The sequence below is a fragment of the Oncorhynchus clarkii genome, chromosome 6, assembly GCF_045791955.1.
Source record: "Oncorhynchus clarkii lewisi isolate Uvic-CL-2024 chromosome 6, UVic_Ocla_1.0, whole genome shotgun sequence".
Lineage (NCBI taxonomy): Eukaryota > Metazoa > Chordata > Actinopteri > Salmoniformes > Salmonidae > Oncorhynchus > Oncorhynchus clarkii.
Window position 1 is genome coordinate 26,698,894 of NC_092152.1, and position 22,920 is coordinate 26,721,813.

Here is a 22,920-nt window from a genome sequence, read left to right on the forward strand (position 1 = left end):
AAATGGTGCTTGTTTATGTAATGACAAGACACTTTCCTATATGAGAACATTATACAAATACAAGTCATCTCACTGTGAAAGAAGTCAGAAACGTATTACAATTATTTTATTCATTCTTTATTACTCATTAACCTAAACTGTATTTTATTCTGTTTGACAAATGCAAACAGACCTATACTGTGAACCTTTAAAACTGCTGTATTCCTTTTTCTTTTAAATCACCCAGAATTTCCCAATCTTTATCAAGAGTCCCTCAAAAACAAAACATACAAATAAAAGAAATTCACAAAAATAAAAAGTGCATTCTGTTGTGAGTCCTGTGAATACATTATATTTAAGTTCTCCTGGGCATTCTCCTGCCTGACAAGCCACCAGTCACTTCAGGAAACATACTTTATCTAATTTCCTCTGCTATGAAAAAGGCAATTAGGTCCTTCTGAATGACATTTCGTGGCTTTAGACAAGAGTTGTGAAGACAGGAGTGTGTGGAGGAAAGTTATTTTATTATGTTCAGGTGTCTCCAAGTATTGTTTTAGTCTAAACTGACAGCAGAGATATATAGTTGAAGTCAGAAGTTTACATACAACCACTCCACAAATTTCTTGTTAACAAACTATAGTTTTGGCAAGTCGGTTAGGACATCTACTTTGTACATGACAAGTACATTTTCCAACAATTGTTTACAGACAGATTATTTCACTGTATCACAATTCCAGGGGTCAGAAGTTTATACACTAAGTTGACTGTGCCTTTAAAACAGCTTGGAAAATTCCAGAAAATGTTGTCATGGCTTTAGAAGCTTCAGATAGGCTAATTGACAAAATTTGAGTCAATTGGAGGTGTACCTGTGGATGTATTTCTAGGCCTACCTTCAAACTCAGTGCCTCTTTGCTTGACATTATGGGAAAATCAAAAGCAATCAGCTAAGACCTCAGAGAAAAAAAAAAATTGTAGACCTCCACAAGTCTGGTTGATCCTTGGGAGCAATTTCCAAAACGCCTGAAGGTACCACATCCAGCTGCAAAAACAATAGTACGCAAGTACAAACACCATGGGACCACGCAGCTGTCAAACCACTCAGGAAAGAGAGGCGTTCTGTCTCCTAGAGATTAACGTATTTTGGTGCGAAAAGTGCAAATCAATCCCAGAACAGCAGCAAAGGACCTTGTGAAAATGCTGGAGGAAACAGGTACAAAAGCAACTATATCCACGAATCCTATATCGACATACGGTTTGCAACTGCACATGGAGACAAAGATCGTACTTTTTGGTGAAATGTCCTCTGGTCTGATGAAACAAAAATAGAACTGCTTGGCCATAATGACCATTGTTATGTTTGGAGGAAAAAGGGGGAGCCTTGCAAGCTGAAGAACACCATCCCAAACGTGAAGCACGGGGGTGGCAGCATCATGTGTGAGTGTTTTGCTGCAGGAGGGACTATATTGAAGCAACATCAAGACATCAGTCAGGAAGTTAAAACTTGGGTCACAAATGTGGTCTTCCAAATGGACAATGACTCCAATCATACTTCCAAAGTTGTGGCAAAACGGAGTAAGGACAACAAATTCAAGGTATTGGAGTGGCCATCACAAAGCCTAAATCCTATAGAAAATTTGTGGACAGAACTGAAAAAGTGTGTGCGAGCAAGGAGGCCTACAACAAACCCGACTCAGTTAAACCAGTTCTGCCAGGAGGAATGGGCCAAAATTCACCCAAATTTATTGTGGGAAGCTTGTGGAAGGCTACCCAAAACGATTGACCCAAGTTAAACAATTGAAAGGCAATGCTCCCAAATACTAATTGAGTATATGTAAACTTCTGACCCACTGGGAATGTGATGAAAGACAGAAATAAATCACTCTATACTATTATTCTGACATTTCAAATTCTTAAAATAAAGTGGTGATCCTAACTGACCTAAGACAGGGAATTTCTACTAGGATTAAATGTCAGGAATTGTGAAACTGAGTTTAAATGTATTTGGCTAAGGTGTATGTAAACTTCCAACTTCAACTATGTGTATATATATATATTTGTATGTATGTATATATATATATATATATAAAATAAGAGCCGATCTGTGGCAACAATTACATTTGTACCGTAACTGAGCCGTGATGTTCTAATGCCAAGAGTGTAATGGCGGTATGGGGTTAGGGGTATCACGTGCTGCTTCTCCTATTGAGCATTTTACATCTTAACCATACCTAAACATTAGGCTAGTAGTAGGCTACTCTTGTTCCTCATGTCATGACACATTTTCACAACAGCTATTATAAACTGTCCACAAAACAAACATAAGAAAATTAAGTATTCAACAAGGACATGAGGAAGTGACCCTCACAACACCAGTAGAGCTAATGACCTTTATTGCAGTCTGCAATAGTGCTTATTGGTAGCCTTACTAGTAAATGAGACTCAATTGATACTCTTAATGCTAACTTATTACGATCAAATGGCTCACAATTGGTATCTCGTCAATCAAGTATTCGCGTAGCCATGTGCTACAGACAGAAGAAAAAATTATTTACCTCCCAAAATATCAACAAAGAATGCCACATTGACTAAATACAGTACAAACGCTGGAAATGCCGTTTATTTTAAATACTGTCTCCAATGCCCTGAGCTGACATTACCCAGTAATTCCATCCAATGATACCCACTAACACGACTCACTTAACAGTTTTGTTTGTTTCCTGCATAAAGAACTTACGCACAATCAAAAAAAGAAAATATTGTTTCATAAAATATTTCAAGTCAGTAACCCTGTCTAGTCAATAAACCTGATACTCAGTGAACGTGCGGTTAAGAGCATTTCTTCAGTCAAACTGAAGCAAACAGATAATGCCTTTCCCATTCTCAACGTACAATGGGCTATTAATAATAAAATGATCTTTTACTCAGTGCAATTTTTTTGAAAACACAGCCATGGCAAACAAACGGATGCACACAGATCCACACCGGAGTTAAAACAATTAGCGCAAATGAACTAGCTTAAACTCAGAAGCACCCGAATCCATTCCAGTCAATATCGGTTACAGTAACCCAAATACAAAAACGAATGACCATTATGATTCCACAGTGACACATACCTGAAAATACTTATTTGGACATCCAACATGCATAAAGCCTTTCTTAATGGCACATTAATATGCACTCCATCCTCAAACCCGCAGCCCACGTGAATTTAACACAGTAAGTCACATTAACTTTCACCAGTCCAAGTAATCCTTCAGTCCATAGACCAGTCCAAAACCTACAGCTTAATAGACAACAGTGATCAGACTACACCAAGTAGTGCGAAGGGATTAAAGGATATCAATCAATATTTCTGTCTTCTTAATTCATACAAAAATAAACTAATTATAGTGATTATTCTTTATCTGAAGTACAAAACATCATTAAAAAACAAACAAAAAACTTGATCCAGAGGGAAAACTTAAATTCACAAGAAGCATAAGTCAAGACGCATGCATGGAACTGAGCAGCAGAGGTACAAATGGGTGCCGCGCTTACATTTAAAAACGGACAAGTCATGCAGGTCAGCCAAGGCAGGCCTGTCTTTCTCCTGGCATTACTGCCTCTGTGCTGAGCTGTACATGGTGGCACTCTAAGTGCAAGAAGGAGATTAGGCTGCAATGCCTCTGCCCACTACCGTTTACTTGGAAAAGCAATGGCTTCATACTGTAGGCTACCTCTGGAGAAGGGCACTGTGCTTACCAGACGGTTAACCCTTGTCTGTAGTCTCAGACTGGCTAACTCTATATTCTACATAGTTGTCTCGAAATTACCCCCAGACCCCAACCCAGCCCACCAACTGAGTTGAGCTATTGTGTGTGTGTGTATACGTGTCTACATCAATGTTTAGAGTAAGTGTGTACTGTATGTGAAAGAGGGTGAGCAAACTTGGAAATTTGACAAATGGCCTGGGACAAAAATTGAGAGCTGTCAGCTTGCCAATTTGGTCAGTGAAGAACAGCAATGTTGTGATCGGTGTCAACGATGGAGGGGTGGGAGGGAACAACTTCCTATCAAAAGAAAAAAATGCTTGTATATATAAAAATTGCTTGTGGCACCAAAACCGTTAAATTAGCAACATATCAATATCTCAAAGACTAGTGTTAAAAAAGTGTTCCCTTTGGGATGTAGTGGACAACAGTTGCAATGTGGCAGAAGAAGTGTGGTACTGTTGGAGCCCCCTGAACAGGAAATAAGACTAAGAAAGCCATCAAAACAGAGGCGTTTTGCTGCACTTCTCCAGTTGAGATGTTGGGGACCAGAGTAGTGAGGCTAAAGTGGGATCTGGGATATGAAGGGTTCATTGAATATTTGTTACAGTTTGTCCTGAAATATATAGAGGTTGTTAGTGGTGGCCACGGCGATGATGTTGTCCTGAGGGTGCCAGGCCGTGTGGAGGATCTTCTTGTTAAAGTCCAGGCTGTCTACACTGATCTCGTCCTTCTTGCGCTTCCCACCTGTGCACACCTTGCGGGGCTTGAGCACAGAACGAGGCTTACTGCTTTCCCGAGACGCCTCCAGGGTCACATCCTGCCGGTAGCCTCGGTCAAACATCCTGAAGAAGTTGTTGTATGAGCCCGTCATCACAACACTGAGGAGGACAAGGGTGGGGAATGAAACTGAGGTAGTGGCAGACTGACAGTGGTTTCACATCCGTCTTTCAATCACAGAATCAAAACACTTATTTATCTCAGGCATATTAAGACCGTACAAAATTCAACTGTATTGTGGCGACAGGTAGCCTAGTGGTTAGAGCATTGGGCCAGTAACTGAAAGGTTTCTAGTTCGAATCCCCGAGCTGACAAGGTAAAAATCTGTTGTTCTGCCCCTGAACCAGGCAGTTACCCCACTGTTCCTAGGCCGTCATTGTAAATAAGAATATGTTCTTAACTGACTTGCCTAGTTAAATAAATGTAGAGTCAGGTCCATAATTATTGGCACCCTTGATAAAGATAAGCAAAAATACTTTTAAAAATAAACACTAACCTATACGGTATGCAAAAAGGGCAAAATTCAATTTTTTTTAACTAATACAATAGCTCAGAGAAAGAGATATTGTTTAACAAGTAATTTAAAAAAAGTCAAAAAGATACATGTCAAAACTATTGGCACCCATGTTTTCAGTAGTCTAACACCCTCCCCGTGAGAGGATAATGGCACAGCCTTTTTCTAAAATGTTGAGATTGGAGAACATGTTGGGAGGGATCTTAAACCATCATTCCATACAAAATCTTTTCAGATCATTGATATACTTTGTCTGCTGCTATGGACTGCCCTCTTCAATTCAAAGTACATATTTTCAAGTCCGGAGACAGATGGCCATTGCAAATATGTTGATTTTGTGGTCAATTAACCATTTCCACCACCATAATTTACTGTAGGTATGAGGTACTTTTCTGCATAGGCTTCTGTTTTTCAATGCCAAATAGCTCTATTTTCATGTAATCTGACCATAGCAACCGGTTCCAATCCAAGTGCCAATGCCGTTTATCAAACTGTAGGCGGAGTCACATGAAAATGCAAGGGTGAGCCTTGAGTTCTGTTGGACAGCGATAAAGGAAGCCTTTGATAAGGCCTGTGTCGCTCAGTTCAGATGAGGGGATATCCCCATATACTGTATCTTACAGTATCTACAGCCTTTCTTCTGTAGGCCAAATGGAACATAACATTACTATGTACAACATAGTAATAAATACAACTATTACTCTTTAATGTGTCCTCAATGTCTAACATTGATCTAATGCAGGGATGGGCAACTTCAGTCCTCGGGGGCCTGATTGATTGCCCCAGCTAACACACCGGACTCCTATAAACAACTAATCATGATCTTCAGTTTAGAATGCATTTTTTTTTAAATCAGCTGTATCTGTTAGGGAGGGGGGGGGGGGGACACCACTCCAGCCCCAGAGGACTGGAGTTGCCTATCCCTGATATAATGTATCATACAGCATCAACTTCATGATCAATGTCAGACAGCTATTCGTAATTCTAAACCTAATGCTAAACTTGACTCTCACCTGTCGTTTCCATTCCAGCAGCACTCAAACTTATCAAAGATGCAGTCGTTCTCATAGAGTGAGCACAGTTTACTCCTGAGGTATTCATGGACCTGTTGGGAGGAAAATTATAGTTTATCAAGACACTGAAAACAGTACATTATATTTGCACAAAAAATACATTGGTTCAGTCTAATATAAGCATACCGTCAAATGATAACAAATGATACAATAACCAACTGAATGTATCCTTGCTTGTAAACCATCAAATACAACAAAGGCCAATACAGGACCGGTGTACTCGTAAAGGACACATGTATACACTATATCTCCCCCTACTGGAAGACTTTGATATATATATAAAACTAAAGTTTAGAGATTTGACAAGCAAATAGAATTTTGGACGCAACATCCATGATGTCACCATCTCCCACCATACAGACACCAGCTGACCTGATAAGTCTCTACTGGACGGGACTCCATGTTGAGGTCCCAGATTTTTACGGACAGGTAGTCCCGGGTCATCATGTAGCGCCCACTGTGGCTGAACTTGACATCAGAGATGGAAGAGATAATCTCAGAGAAGAATGAACGATTGCTTGGATCTTCAGGCTCTTCAAACACTGAGTGAGACAAGGAGAAGTGTGCTCGCTTAGTCAGTTCATTGGCTAGGTTTCTGTTCAGCACTTTGTGAAATCAGCTGATGTGAGGGCTTTATAAATAAATTTGATTGATTGAGTAGGTCAATGACAGGAATGGACTCTTGAAACATCTGCTTCCAAGGTCTCTGAAATTTCTGCTTCCAAGGGCTCTGAAATTTCTGGGATTCTCAGTACTTTTAACCTGTCTCCGAAAAACTGGGTACATGTAGTAGTCATTTCAATCAATATACCATTTTAGTCACTTTACCTAGTCGTCTCCACAGGGCACAGCATTCTTCTGTCTGAAACTAAAATCTTTGACTCCACTGTCAGATGCCACTTACGTTTGGAGTGCTGGTCACAGAGAGCTGATGCTCTCATGTCACAGAGGCGGATGGTGCCCTTGCTGCTACTGTAGACAAATGTGTTGCACTGGTTTGGATGGAACTCTGCGGCTGTAATCACCTCTGTCAGCTCCTCCATGTTGACTGGCTTGATGTCCACAATGTCTGAGGAGGTCAGTGAGGTCAAGGGCAAACATAACAGCTCTGACACAACCACAGATAAGGGGGCTCCTGAACTACCCTAGCCCACAAATTACTTGAATTGTGCTTTATTGAACTGTCTCAGTGAAATTGATTACAGTACTATCCAAGACAAAGTCTACACACACACAGATTTTTTTTTTAAATCAGACAGCAGGAAATTGAGATGGATCAAGATCACCTTCATCAGACGCTGTGCTCATCAGACAGACTGAAAGGAAAAGTGATGGTGACCAAACAGAGGATACTAAAGCTGCGGTCAGTGATCTCTAGGTTCCAGAGATTGATGCGAAGGTCATCAGCAGACAAGTAGGTCTCACAGTCACTGTTGACCGAGATGGAGTTGATGTGGTAGGTGTGTGCATTAGCAAACACTCGCCTGGGGCTGGCCTCAACCATCAGGTCCATCGGCTGAAACACTGGGACCTATGGTGAAGGAGAGATTTAGCAGGTTCTGTAGTATGAGTTGTTTGTGTATAGGATTAGGTGTATAGGGTGAGTCTACACACTCTTAGTTGTGTCAGTGTTGGTGTCTCTGAGTGTGTAGGGTATAGGTAGTGGGTACGTGAAGGTCTACACACCCGTAGTGTTGTGACGGTAGTGGGGTCTCTGTAGCGCCCATCCTCTTCCTTGAGGTTGTACCCCTCTGGTCGCTTGTCCCGTTCACTGATTTTCCACAGCTTTATAGTTTTATCTGCAAGACAACACACGTATGTCACACTGCTTCTGCACAAGCTAAATATTTATGTTGATCCCTCTCCTATTCAAATCATACAAATGAATCAAATTAATAAAACAGCTTATCTACAGTTTCCCCATCTTCACCAGAGGAAGGGCTGGGGAGGATAAGGCTACATGCACACACTGCTCTGCTGACCATTTGTGGACAAGAGGAACTGTGCAGCGTTCTTCTGAGGCAGCCACCGGATCTTGTTGATCTTCTCCTCGATCTCAAGGCTCTTCAGGTAGTCGAACTCGGGCTCGTGGCTCTGGAAGGTGCTGTAAACATTGTACTCCCCACGGCACTGTGGCTGGTTCTTGCTCTACTCAATGACAACATGCATAACAGATTCTGAGACAAGATTCAGTCAAGTAATTGATTTTAGTGGACTGTGTTGAGCAGGATCCTTTACTTACCTCTAGCTCCTGCTGAAAGATCACAACGCGGCCCCCCTTGTCCCCAGTGGCTAGCAGCTCCCCAGAGTGATTGAATTCCACAGTGGATATGATGTCAGCTGTTACAAATAACAAGACAAGTAGTAGGTTAAATTGCTTATTGCAAAATAATAGATGTATCAACATTTGTCTTTTTTGGGGGGGGGGGGGGGGGGGGGGGCCTCTCCATTTAGCAATGCATCTAGTGCCCAACAGTGTTGCACTGATTTCACTACAGAGCGTAATACTAGTAGCCTAAATGTGATTTTGAGAAGCTGTGGAAAGCAAGGTATAGACCTACTTAACCACTCCAGAGGGAAAATGTAAAACAAACATAGCATCGGCAGCTAACCGCTTCCATAGAATTCTCATCCCGCTGCCTTTAGCTCAACAATCTCTCCCTTATGACTGAGGTTGGCACAAGCCTGAGTGTAGGGTAGTGCTATCCCCAACACAACAGGAGTGCTATGGAGAAGTGCTTGACTCAGCTCCTGCCACAGCCACACACTGCCCCCCCACAGTTCCAATAGGAACAGACAAAGGAAACAAGCAGAATAAACTATATTTTGCAGCAGCATGAAAACTGTTGCGTGTCCCACATTGCCACTGTCTGAGTCTTGCATCCTTTCTCATGTCTGAAAGTCTGTTTAGATTAACTTAAAGGGACATTTTTATGCGAGTAAAGTACACTTCAGGAAAAAGTGACAGGCCTGATGGAAACTGCAAATTTGTTGGAAAATGTTCCAAATGTCGACAAAACACACTAGACAAGATAGGATGTGTGTGTGTCTGTAAATGTAATTATGAGAGAAACGGCAGTGGAAACACTTATGCACAAATGTCGACATAACTAACATATCGAAGCAAACTTGAGTCACGTGATGATATATTGTGTTGTCCTCCCACTACGACTTGGGAAAGCATGCAGTTTATTAGGCTACAGATGAAATAAACAACAAACTTCACAGGGTGGTGAAACTACACTGAGATCAGCTTGATGCTCCTTTCCAATAAATATTGAGGGTCTTATTCTGGTGACATGAGGATCAATGATTGGCTGTTTGACAAATAAAAACACTTTCTCTTTTGTCTATTATAATCTCATCACATAGGTTAAACCCGAATGCATCTTTGAGCATAGAGCGCATGTGCCAAGGCCAGAGTGGTCACATTTGCTATACAATGCACTTTTTGTGTGTGACAAAACCATCAGTAGAGTTGAAAATGCGATGGAAACCAATTGAACTTGTACTTTTTAAACAGGTACATGGTAATTTAACCGTAAATGTTATACAGTTGAAGTCAGAAGTTCACATACACTTAGGTTGGAGTCATTAAAACTCGTTTTTCAACCACTCCACAAATTTCTTGTTAACCTGTTGGATCTCTGGGGGCGCTATTTCATTTTTGGATAAAAAACGTTCCCGTTTTAAGCGCGATATTTTGTCACGAAAAGATGCTCGACTATGCATACCGTTTTGGAAAGAAAACACTCTGAAGTTTCAGAATCTGCAAAGATTTTGTCTGTAAGTACCCCAGAACTCATTCTACAGGCGAAACCAAGATGATGCATCACCCAGGAATTAGCAGAATTTCTGAAGCTCTGTTTTCCATTGTCTCCTTATATGGCTGTGATTGCGCAAGGAATGAGCCTACACTTTCTGTCGTTCGCCCAAGGTCTTAGCAGCATTGTGACGTATTTGTAGGCATATCATTGGAAGATTGACCATAAGAGACTACATTTTCCAAGTGTCCGCCTGGTGTCCTGCGTCGAATTCGGTGCGCAATTGCCAGCTGCTTCCACTTTACCATTTGATTCAGGGGAGAAAGCATGTGTCCAAGAACGATGTATCAATGAAGAGATATGTGAAAAACACCTTGATGATTGATTCTAAACAGCGTTTGCCATGTTTTCAGTCGATATTATGGAGTTAATTTGGAAAAAAGTTCGCGTTTTGAGGACTGAATTTTCGGTTTTTTTTTGGTAGCCAAATGTGATGTATAAAACGGAGCTATTTCTAATACACAAAGAATCTTTTTGGAAAAACTGAGCATCTGCTATCCAACTGAGAGTATCCTCATTGAAAACATCAGAAGTTCTTCAAAGGTAAATGATTTTATTTGAAGGCTTTTATGTTTTTGTTGAAATGTTGCGTGCTGGATGCTAACGCTAATGCTAACGCTAAATCCTTTGTTTGCTAGCTACTGTTACACAAATTATTGTTTTCCTATGGTTGAGAAGCATATTTTGAAAATCTGAGATGACAGTTTTGTTTACAAAAGGCTAAGCTTGCGAGATGGCATATTTATTTCATTTCATTTGCGATTTTCATGAATAGTTAACGTTGCGTTATGGTAATGAGCTTGAGTCTGTATTCCTGATACCGGATCCGGTATGGGGAGTTCCAAGAGGTTATTAACAAACTATAGTTTTGGCAAGTCGGTTAGGACATCTACTTTGTGCATGACAAGTAATTTTTCTAACAATTGTTTAGACAGATTATTTCACTGTATCACAATTCCAATAGGTCAGAAGTTTACATACACTAAGTGGACTGTGCCTTTAAACAGCCCGGGAAAAAAAATAAAACATGTCATGGCTTTAGAAGCTTCTGATAGGCTAATTGACATCATTGTAGACCTCCACAAGTCTGGTTCATCCTTGGGAGCAATTTACAAATGCCTGAAGGTACCACGTTCATCTGTACAAACAATAGTACGCATGTATAAACACCATGGGACCACGCAGCCGTCATACCACTCAGAAAGGAGATGCGTTCTGTCTCCTAGAAATGAACGTACTTTGGTGCGAAAAGTGCAAATCAATTCCAGAACAGCAGCAAAGGACCTTGTGAAGGTGCTGGAGGAAACAGGTATGACAGTATCTATATCCACAGTAAAACGGGTCCTATATCGACATCACCTGAAAGGCTGCTCAGCAAGGAAGAAGCCACTGCTCCAAAACCGCCATAAAAAAGCCAGACTATGGTTTGCAACTGCACATGGGGACAAAGATCATACATTTTGGAGAAATGTCCTCTGGTCTGATGAAACAAAATAAAACTGTTTGGTCATAATGACCATCGTTATGTTTGGAGGAAAAGGGGGAGGCTTGCAAGCCGAAGAACACATCCCAACCGTGAAGCACAGGAGTGGCAGCATCATGTTGTTAGGGTGCTTTGCTGCAGGAGGGACTTGTGCACTTCACAAAATAGATGCATTGTTAGGAAGGGAAATGATGTGGATATATTGAAGCAACATCTCAAGACATCAGTCAGCAAGTTAAAGCTTGATCGCAAACAAATGGACAATGACCCCAAGCATACTTCTAAAGTTGTGGCAAAATGGCTTAAGGACAACAAATTCAAGGTATTGGAATGGCCATCACAAAGCCCTGACCTCAATCCTATAGAGAATTTGTGGGCAGAACTGAAAACTGGCTGTTAGCCAGCCTGCCAGCATAGTGGAGTCTGCCACTAGCACAGTCAGTGTAGTCAGCTCAGCTATCACCATTGAGACCGTGTCTGTGCCTCGACCTGGGTTGGGCAAAACTAAACATGGCGGTGTTCGCCTTAGCAATCTCACTAGGATAAAGACCACCTCCATTCCTGTCATTATTGAAAGAGATCATGATACCTCACATCTCAAAATAGGGCTACTTAATGTTAGATCCCTTACTTCAAAGGCAATTATAGTCAATGAACTAATCACTGATCATAATCTTGATGTGATTGGCCTGACTGAAACATGGCTTAAGCCTGATGAATTTACTGTGTTAAATGAGGCCTCACCTCCTGGCTACACTAGTGACCATATCCCCCGTGCATCCCGCAAAGGCGGAGGTGTTGCTAACATTTACGATAGCAAATTTCAATTTACAAAAAAAAAAATGACGTTTTCGTCTTTTGAGCTTCTAGTCATGAAATCTATGCAGCCTACTCAATCACTTTTTATAGCTACTGTTTACAGGCCTCCTGGGCCATATACAGCGTTCCTCACTGAGTTCCCTGAATTCCCATCGGACCTTGTAGTCATAGCGGATAATATTCTAATCTTTGGTGACTTTAATATTCACATGGAAAAGTCCACAGACCCACTCCAAAAGGCTTTCGGAGCCATCATCGACTCAGTGGGTTTTGTCCAACATGTCTCTGGACCCACTCACTGTCACAGTCATACGCTGGACCTAGTTTTGTCCCATGGAATAAATGTTGTGGATCTTAATGTTTTTCCTCATAATCCTGGACTATCGGACCACCATTTTATTACGTTTGCAATTGCAACAAATAATCTGCTCAGACCCCAACCAAGGATCATCAAAAGTTGTGCTATAAATTCACAGACAACACAAAGATTCCTTGATGTCCTTCCAGATTCCCTCTGTCTACCCAAGGACGCCAGAGGACAAAAATCAGTTAACCACCTAACTGAGGAACTCAACTTAACCTTGCGCAATACCCTAGATGCAGTTGCACCCCTAAAAACTAAAAACATTTCTCATAAGAAACTAGCTCCCTGGTACACAGAAAATACCCGAGCTCTGAAGCAAGCTTCCAGAAAATTGGAACGGAAATGGCGCCACACCAAACTGGAAGTCTTCCGACTAGCTTGGAAAGACAGTACTGTGCAGTACCGAAGAGCCCTTACTGCTGCTCGATCATCCTATTTTTCTAACTTAATTGAGGAAAATAAGAACAATCCAAAATTCCTTTTTGATACTGTCGCAAAGCTAACTAAAAAGCAGCATTCCCCAAGAGAGGATGACTTTCACTTTAGCAGTGATAAATTCATGAACTTTTTTGAGGAAAAGATTATGATTATTAGAAAGCAAATTACGGACTCCTCCTTAAATCTGCGTATTCCTTCAAAGCTCAGTTGTCCTGAGTCTGCACAACTCTGCCAGGACCTAGGATCAAGAGAGACGCTCAAGTGTTTTAGTACTATATCTCTTGACACAATGATGAAAATAATCATGGCCTCTAAACCTTCAAGCTGCATACTGGACCCTATTCCAACTAAACTACTGAAAGAGCTGCTTCCTGTGCTTGGCCCTCCTATGTTGAACATAATAAACGGCTCTCTATCCACCGGATGTGTACCAAACTCACTAAAAGTGGCAGTAATAAAGCCTCTCTTGAAAAAGCCAAACCTTGACCCAGAAAATATAAAAAACTATCGGCCTATATCGAATCTTCCATTCCTCTCAAAAATTTTAGAAAAGGCTGTTGCGCAACAACTCACTGCCTTCCTGAAGACAAACAATGTATACGAAATGCTTCAGTCTGGTTTTAGACCCCATCATAGCACTGAGACGGCACTTGTGAAGGTGGTAAATTACATTTTAATGGCATCGGACCGAGGCTCTGCATCTGTCCTCGTGCTCCTAGACCTTAGTGCTGCTTTTGATACCATCGATCACCACATTCTTTTGGAGAGATTGGAAACCCAAATTGGTCTACACGGACAAGTTCTGGCCTGGTTTAGATCTTATCTGTCGGAAAGATATCAGTTTGTCTCTGTGAATGGTTTGTCCTCTGACAAATCAACTGTAAATTTCGGTGTTCCTCAAGGTTCCGTTTTAGGACCACTATTGTTTTCACTATATATTTTACCTCTTGGGGATGTCATTCGAAAATATAATGTTAACTTTCACTGCTATGCGGATGACACACAGCTGTACATTTCAATTAAACATGGTGAAGCCCCAAAATTGCCCTTGCTAGAAGAATGTGTTTCAGACATAAGGAAGTGGATGGCTGCAAACTTTCTACTTTTAAACTCGGACAAAACAGAGATGCTTGTTCTAGGTCCCAAGAAACAAAGAGATCTTCTGTTGAATCTGACAATTAATCTTAATGGTTGTACAGTCGTCTCAAATAAAACTGTGAAGGACCTCGGCGTTACTCTGGACCCTGATCTCTCTTTTGAAGAACATATCAAGACCATTTCAAGGACAGCTTTTTTCCATCTACGTAACATTGCAAAAATCAGAAACTTTCTGTCCAAAAATGATGCAGAAAAATTAATCCATGCTTTTGTCACTTCCAGGTTAGACTACTGCAATGCTCTACTTTCCGGCTACCCGGATAAAGCACTAAATAAACTTCAGTTAGTGCTAAATACGGCTGCTAGAATCCTGACTAGAACCAAAAAATTTGATCATATTACTCCAGTGCTAGCCTCTCTACACTGGCTTCCTGTCAAAGCAAGGGCTGATTTCAAGGTTTTACTGCTAACCTACAAAGCATTACATGGGCTTGCTCCTACCTATCTCTCTGATTTGGTCCTGCCGTACATACCTACACGTACGCTACGGTCACAAGACGCAGGCCTCCTAATTGTCCCTAGAATTTTTAAGCAAACAGCTAGAGGCAGGGCTTTCTCCTATAGAGCTCCATTTTTATGGAACGGTCTGCCTACCCATGTCAGAGACGCAAACTCGGTCTCAACCTTTAAGTCTCTACTGAAGACTCATCTCTTCAGTGGGTCATATGATTGAGTGTAGTCTGGCCCAGGAGTGGGAGGGTGAACGGAAAGGCTCTGGAGCAACGAACCGCCCTTGCTGTCTCTGCCTGGCCGGTTCCCCTCTTTCCACTGGGATTCTCTGCCTCTAACCCTATTACAGGGGCTGAGTCACTGGCTTTACTGGGGCTCTCTCATGCCGTCCCTGGAGGGGGTGCGTCACCTGAGTGGGTTGAGTCACTGATGTGGTCATCCTGTCTGGGTTGGCGCCCCCCCCCTTGGGTTGTGCCGTGGCGGAGGTCTTTGTGGGCTATACTCAGCCTTGTCTCAGGATGGTAAGTTGGTGGTTGAAGATATCCCTCTAGTGTTGTGGCGGCTGTGCTTTGGCAAAGTGGGTGGGGTTATATCCTTCCTGTTTGGCCCTGTCCGGGGGTGTCCTCGGATGGGGCCACAGTGTCTCCTGACCCCTCCTGTCTCAGCCTCCAGTATTTATGCTGCAGTAGTTTATGTGTCGGGGGGCTAGGGTCAGTTTGTTATATCTGGAGTACTTCTCCTGTCCTATTCGGTGTCCTGTGTGAATCTAAGTGTGCGTTCTCTAATTCTCTCCTTCTCTCTTTCTCTCTCTCGGAGGACCTGAGCCCTAGGACCATGCCCCAGGACTACCTGACATGATGACTCCTTGCTGTCCCCAGTCCACCTGGCTGTGCTGCTGCTCCAGTTTCAACTGACCTGAGCCATAGGACCATGCCCCAGGAATACCTGACATGATGACTCCTTGCTGTCCCCAGTCCACCTGACTGTGCTGCTGCTCCAGTTTCAACTATTCTGCCTTATTATTATTCGACCATGCTGGTCATTTATGAACATTTGAACATCTTGACCATGTTTTGTTATAATCTCCACCCGGCACAGCCAGAAGAGGACTGGCCACCCCACATAGCCTGGTTCCTCTCTAGGTTTCTTCCTAGGTTTTGGCCTTTCTAGGGAGTTTTTCCTAGCCGCCGTGCTTCTACACCTGCATTGCTTGCTGTTTGGGGTTTTAGGCTGGGTTTATGTACAGCACTTTGAGATATCAGCCGATGTACGAAGGGCTATATAAAATAAATTTGATTGATTGATTGAAAAGCAAGAAGGCCTACGAACCGGACTCAGTTACACCAGCTCTATCAGGAGGAATGGGCCAAAATTCACCCAACTTATAGTGGGAAGCTTGTGGAAGGCTACCCAAAATGTTTGACCCAAGATAAACAATTTAAAGGCAATGCTACCAAATGCTAATTGAGTGTATGTAATCTTCTGACCCACTGGGAATGTGATGAAAGAAATAAAAGCTGAAATAAATCACTCTCTCTACTATTATTCTGACATTTCACATTCTTAAAATAAAAGTGGGGATCCTAAGTGACCTAAGACAGGGAATTTTTACCAGGATTAAATGTCAGGAAGTGTGAAAAACTGAGTTTAAATGTATCTGGCTAAGGGGTATGTAAACTTCCGACTTCAACTGTATTTAGGTGCACTATATCATCACGCACAGCCTTTATCCACAACAAGTACATTTGATGGAAACATCTCTGGAAAATGCTCATATTGTTTTTATGCATATTTTTTACATTTCACATGAAAATCTGTTGCCAACTGGATGGAAACCTAGCTACAGACATACACAGATCCCTATATCTTATGTGCAACTAAGCACACCGTCTATGCAGACTAAACCCAATTAGGCTACTAGCTCTCAAATTAAAAAGCAAAAGTGCCAGTGTTCCCAGTATCTTAATGAGTTTAAGTGGAAAAATACAACAGTTAACATGGGCTCTTTACCAATACTTTACTAACCTGCATCATGAGATGAAGAAGGCTACAGACCAAAACTACATGGCATGACAGACTATAGCTCCGTCATGAGAATCACCCAACATCATCTTACCTTTCGTTTTGGGTCACTGACCATTTCCAGACAATCAATTATGCACCATCACATCTGATCGCAAAATTAACATGTCCCTTTATTATTTGACATGTTTGGTGGGTAACGTAAAACTTCAATTAAACAGTCTCAAAAAGCCACCTGTCCCTTTTAATAGCCGGGCAAAGGCACACATTTCAGCAAATAAACCTTGTGTCTAAATGAATTGTTTACAAGGTTAACATGAATAGATTACCAGGTTTAAAGTTTGATGTGTTACATTAAATAAATCAATAATGACTTTTTTTAAATTATGGAAATCTGTTTTTTTAATTTATCACGAGTAAGAAACTGCTAGACATTGTCTGATAACAGCAAGCTACTGTTAACTGGCAAGCACAAAAACAGTCAAAAACTTAAAAATAGGCATACTAAGACTCAATGACTGACACTGTGTGTACATGATAACACAGTGCAGGCAATGAATAGATTGATTAAAATGAGTGAAGTGAATGCAGGCGCTAAACAAAATCAACTAGCTATGCAAATGAGCAAACGTCTGTATGCATTAATAGATGCCTGGCTCAAATAGAAGCCTGTCTCTAATAAGCGCTTGTTGTGTTCCGTGATTTTAATTGAAGTTATGGTATGATGTTTTGAGAGGAGAGGTGAAAGTGAGTCGGTGGCTGTCGTTGCTAACTGCACACTACATCAACTAGCTAGTTAGCAGTCTAGAGTCTGAATCATCAGTCATACCTTCAGCCACATCGTCATCAATCGCTCCTTTGACTTGAGAGAAACACCACTGCACATCATTGCCTCCGCCGCCAGCTCCTAGAACCGCACAAACAGCAATGCTTTGAAAATCAAAAGCTGCATCATCATGGTTCTGATGTCAAAGATAATATGAATCTTATTGATCAGCATGCTTTGTTTATAATCTTCTGACTACTGTAGCTACTTTCCATGAACATCATCAAGATGTCTATTTTGCTCAATAGTTATCCTTGCTTGCTAACGTTAGCTCCAATACAGAGTGGAAGTTATAACTAACACAGATAAAGTTAGGTAACATTAGCTATCTAAATGTCGATGGTAGAGTTAGCTAGCTAACCTAGCCGAAGCCTCCACTATCGCTGGACAACACATGCAGAGCAACGTTTACACTCCCAACTCGTAGACGTACTACGCTAACCTTAGCTAGCTAGATTATCTCTAAATATCAAGAAAGCGGACAATCTAACGTTACGTCAAAACAATTTGTAGATTTTATGGGCGATTAACTTGACCATTTTATTTATGCGTCATAGTTAGCTAACGACAGTAGCCTGCTATTTAACTTTACCTGCCATGGTGGAGAGGGAATCTCTGTCGAGGAGGGCTTGCCTTGGTTGGGGCCCTTGCTTATCTTTCCAGTTTACCGTGCTAGGGTGTGTACAAGCAGAATCTCGATGAGTGCAGGTGAATCGTAAAGCTACAGAGTGTGTGGCTTTCCCCCTACTATTCTTCAACTTCTCATGTCACTTATCTTGCTTAGCAGTGCTTTGACAATCAGCAACTCTCCCTTAGAACACCTTGCAAAGCCTCTTGTTTAGCTGGCTGCTTGCTTGCAAAATTTCCCCCTCCCTGCTTCTACTTTCAAAATGGCGCAACCTAGTCCTGCATTGACGTCAGTGAGAGACAGACTTCTTCTTCTTGTGAATTTCCGGTAGAGCGATACGAACCTTGTTTCAGCAGGATGTTGTAGATTTTCCTTATGTCATGCCTTATTGGAATGGATTTATTGATAAAATCTCTTGGAAAAAAGTTTGGATGTTGCCACACATACCTACTTAATTAAGGAATTTCCTTTAAAATTATCCATAAATATTAACCACTATATGAAGAAGTTGAATGAAAACATAAACTCAAATTGCTCCTTTTGTAATGACCACCCAGAAACAGTGCTGCATCTTTTTTGGCATTGTATTCATGTAAGAAAACTGTGGCAAGACATCAGTAGATTTATACTTGAACACATTTAGGAAGATTTTACACTATTGTGGAGAGATGTACAGCTTGGATTCTTTACATACGATAGAAATAAGCTGAAACGTTAATTTAATTTAATTATTCTTTTGGCCAAATTTCATATACACAAATGTAAATTTACAAACAACAAAACACATTTTATTACCCTACAAAAATAAATTGAACTGTATTTTAAGTCAAAAAACTTTTTACTAACAAAAAAGCTGTTAGAATTGTCAGCGTATGTATGTCCCTTAAAGTCCTTGTGTAAATGTAATGTGATATTGTGCCCCCTAGCTCGATTGTCCATTGTATATAATCTATATATACTTGTGTTCCCTCGTGTACTTTCTGTATTGATTTGGTGTTAATAAAAATAAAATAAATTAAAAATGTAAAAAAATATGTATAGGGTCTGTCGTATCGCACCACATTGTGCATGTGCAGGCCCTCCGATATAAAGTTGTTTATGACACACAAAAAAATGTGAATTTCCAGTAGACTAGACATTTTTTTTTTTGGCGTATTGCTTCCTTTCTTAGTTCGGAATGTGCATTCCACATTGTGACAAAATAAAAAAATTAAGGGAAAACCTTAAATTGCACCACCATCTCACCCTGCACCTAATATACATTTACATTTCAGCCATTTAGCAGACACACTTATCAAGAGCAAACAGGGTGCCTTGCCTTGCTCAAGGAAACATCGCCAGATTTTCCACCTACCTGCCATCCTATACACTAGCCCCCAAATCCACCGCCCCATCCTACTTAGCCCTAAACGATCCTACACCAGGCCGTCGGCCTGGGAGGATGGAACCCCAAAACTCAAAACTTTCTGTAGATCTGCACTAAAATCTCGTACACCGAAATATTTATCTGCTGCTGCAACTTCCACATCTATCTTGATGATTTCCGCTCCATCAGTGCAATGCAGTTGATCACCATCTCTATAAACGCAAGAAATCCAACCTTACTAAAACTCTCTCTACAGGACTATTCACTGTGGGGGCTCCCAGTCGACTCACTCATCCTTGGGCTATCCTCTACTCTCTTCACTGCCTCAGCATAGGAAACGTTCTGCCCCACTCAAACTCTGGCAATCTCAACCTGTCTTTCTCTCACAGGGCTCTTCTGATCCACAGCTGCATGGGCACCCCCACAGTTGAGTGCAACTGTGGGGGTTGAGATTGCCAGAGTTCGAGTGGGGCAGAACGTTTCCTATGCTGAGGCAGTGAAGAGAGTAGAGGATAGCCCAAGGATGAGTGAGTCGACTGGGAGCCCCCACAGTGAATAGTCCTGTAGTGCACTCTCTATCCCAACTGCAAACTCCCTCTGACTATGCCCTCCTGCAATATCTCACATTGTGGAATCTCTTACACACTGCTGCAACATGTCTGAATCCTTAGCACCTAAAGCAGTGAAGCAGGTTCAGAACATAAGCCCTCACAGAATAGCAAAACACACTACAGGTTAAGCACCTAGCCGCGTGACTCGAAGCGCCCACTTCCTCTGGGAGGCTGTTACACAAAAAATCAAAACAATTCCACTTCTCAAAACTATCAAATATGTAACCATTCCCAGTTGGTCCTATACCCAGCTTGAAACAATGTATGGGTTGGCCGAAAAGCAGGAATTGCCTCTTTCCAAAAATCTCACTTCTACTGATCCAAAATCAATTGCTGATAATGGGCCTCTGTAAGCCTACGTAGATATTTCCTTAATTATCAGCCATTTCCAGCTACAATAATCCTTTACAACATTAACAATGTCTACACTGTATTTCTGATCAATTTGCTGTCATTTCAATGGACAAAAAAAGCTTTTCTTTTCCAAGCTTTGAACAGTAATGTATATTACTGTCACGCCCTGACCATAGTTTGCTTTGTATGTTTCTATGTTTTGTTTGGTCAGGGTGTGATCTGAGTGGGCATTCTATGTTGGATGTCTAGTTTGTCTGTTTCTGTGTTTGGCCTGATATGGTTCTCAATCAGAGGCAGGTGTTAGTCGTAGTCTCTGATTGGGAACCATATTTAGGTAGCCTGTTTTGTCATTGTGGGTTGTGGGTGATTGTCTATGTTAGTTGCTTGTGTCAGCACAGTTCTTATTATAGCGTCACGGTCGTTATTCGTGTATAGTTTGTTCAAGTGTTCTCTGTTCATTAAATTCACGATGAGCACATACCACTCTGCATTTTGGTCCTCCGATCCTTCCAACTACTACTCCTCCTCAGACGAGGAGGACGACGATCGTGACAATTACAGTGCATTCAGGAAAGTATTCAGACCCCTTGACTTTTTCATCATTTTGTTACGTTACAGCCTTATTCTAAAATGGATTAAATAAATAAAAATCCTCATCAATCTACACATAATACCCCACAATGACAAAGCGAAAATAAGTTTTTAGACATTTTTTAAATGTATTTTTATTTACATAAGTATTCAGACCCTTGCTATGCATCCTGTTTCCATTGATGATCCTTGAGATGTTTCTACAACATGATTGGAGTCCACATGTAGTAAATTCATGATTTGTAAAGGCACACACCTGACTGTATAAGGTTCCACAGTTGACAGCGCATGTCAGAGCAAAAAACAAGCCATGAGGTCGAAGAAAATGGTCTTAGAGCTCCGAGACAGGATTGTGTCGAGGCACAGATCTGGGGAAGGGTACCAAAAAATGTATCCAGCATTGAAGGTCCTCAAGAACACACTGGCCTCCATTATTCTTAAATGGAAGAAGTTTTGAACCACCAAGACTCTTCCTAGAGCTGGCCCAGCCCAGCCAAACTGGTCCAGCCCAGCCAAACTGAGCAATCGGGAGAGAAGGGCCTTGGTCACAGGGGTGACCAAGAACCCAATGGTCACTGAAAAAGGCCCTATGTGGAGATGGGAGAACCTTCAAAGAACCTGATTGCACTCCAACAATCAGGCCTTTATGGTAGTGGCCACACAGAAGCCATTCTTCAGTAAAAGCCACATGACAGCGTACTTGGAGTTTGCCAAAAGGCACCTAAAGGACTCTCAGACCATAAGAAACAAGATTCTCTGGTCCGATGAAACCAAGATTGAACTCTTTGGCCTGAATGCCAAGCGTCAAGTCTGGAAGAAACCTGGCACCATCCCTACATTGAAGCGTGGTGTTGGTAGCATCATGCTGTGGGGAGGTTTTTCAGTGGCAGGGACTGGGAAACTAGTCAGAATTGAGATCCTTGAATTGAGATCCTTGATGAAAACCGGCTCCAGAGCACTCAGGACCACAGACTGGGGCGAAGGTTCCCCTTCCAACAGGACAACGACCCTAAGCACACAGGTAAGACAACGCGGGAGTGGCTTCGGGAAAAGTCTCTGAATGTCCTTGAAGTGCCCAGCCAGAGCCCAGACTTGAACCTGATCGAACATCTCTGGAAAGACCTGACATAGATTGAGAGGATCTGCAGAGAAGAATGGGAGAAACTCCCCTAATACAGGTGTGTCAAGCTTGTAGCGTCATAGCCGAGATGACTTGAGGCTGTAATCGCTGCCAAAGGTGCTTCAACAAAGGACTTAGTAAAGGGTCTGAATACATATGTAAATGTGATATTTCAGTTTTTTATTTTCAATACATTTGCAAAAATGTCTAAAAACCTGATTTTGCTTTGTCATTATGGGGTATTGTGTGTACAATGATGAGGGATTAAAAATATTAAGTTTAGAATAAGGCTGTAAAGTAAAAAAATGAAGAAAAAGTCAAGGGGTCTGAATATTTTTGGAATGCACTGTATATCACATGGGATGAACTGCTGTAACCATAATTCCCCAGTATCACGGAGAAAATTGAACAATTTCAAACACTAGATGGCAATAATGTAACATGTAATCTATGTCCCCAAACTGGTTCTTGTGTTACTTGCTGACAACAGCCTGCAGATTTGACAGAAGAGGGGAAAAAAACACTTCTACACAGCTCTCGCTTCCACTAGAATATAAAAGCTGTGCTCACCATAGTAACATGGAAGCCATCCAGTATCTTTATGTCATATGCTTTTTCGATCAAGGAGGCTTTTCTTGATCAAAATGTAAATAATTTTTACAATGCTGAAGAATGCCATTTCACCAAGGTTACCAAATAAATCATTTTACGTATGTGTAATCTATCTTTGTTCAAGTTATTTGCTGCCAGGACAATTGTTCCTTGATATTA

The 22,920-nt window shown here is 41.4% G+C and overlaps 1 protein-coding gene across 1 annotated transcript; it reads right to left on the reverse strand.

Moving 5' to 3' along the window:
- Positions 1–98: 98 nt before the first annotated feature.
- LOC139410879 (serine/threonine-protein phosphatase 2A 55 kDa regulatory subunit B alpha isoform) lies at positions 99–18,420 on the reverse strand. Its single transcript, XM_071156498.1, has 10 exons — positions 18,072–18,420; positions 17,483–17,560; positions 8,338–8,435; positions 8,078–8,243; positions 7,782–7,894; positions 7,449–7,626; positions 7,000–7,164; positions 6,468–6,637; positions 6,036–6,127; positions 99–4,609 (listed from the first exon to the last, which is right to left on the reverse strand). The coding sequence occupies exons 1-10, from the start codon at positions 18,076–18,078 to the stop codon at positions 4,333–4,335; spliced, it is 1,344 nt and encodes a 447-aa protein (XP_071012599.1). The 5' UTR covers positions 18,079–18,420; the 3' UTR covers positions 99–4,332.
- Positions 18,421–22,920: the final 4,500 nt, after the last annotated feature.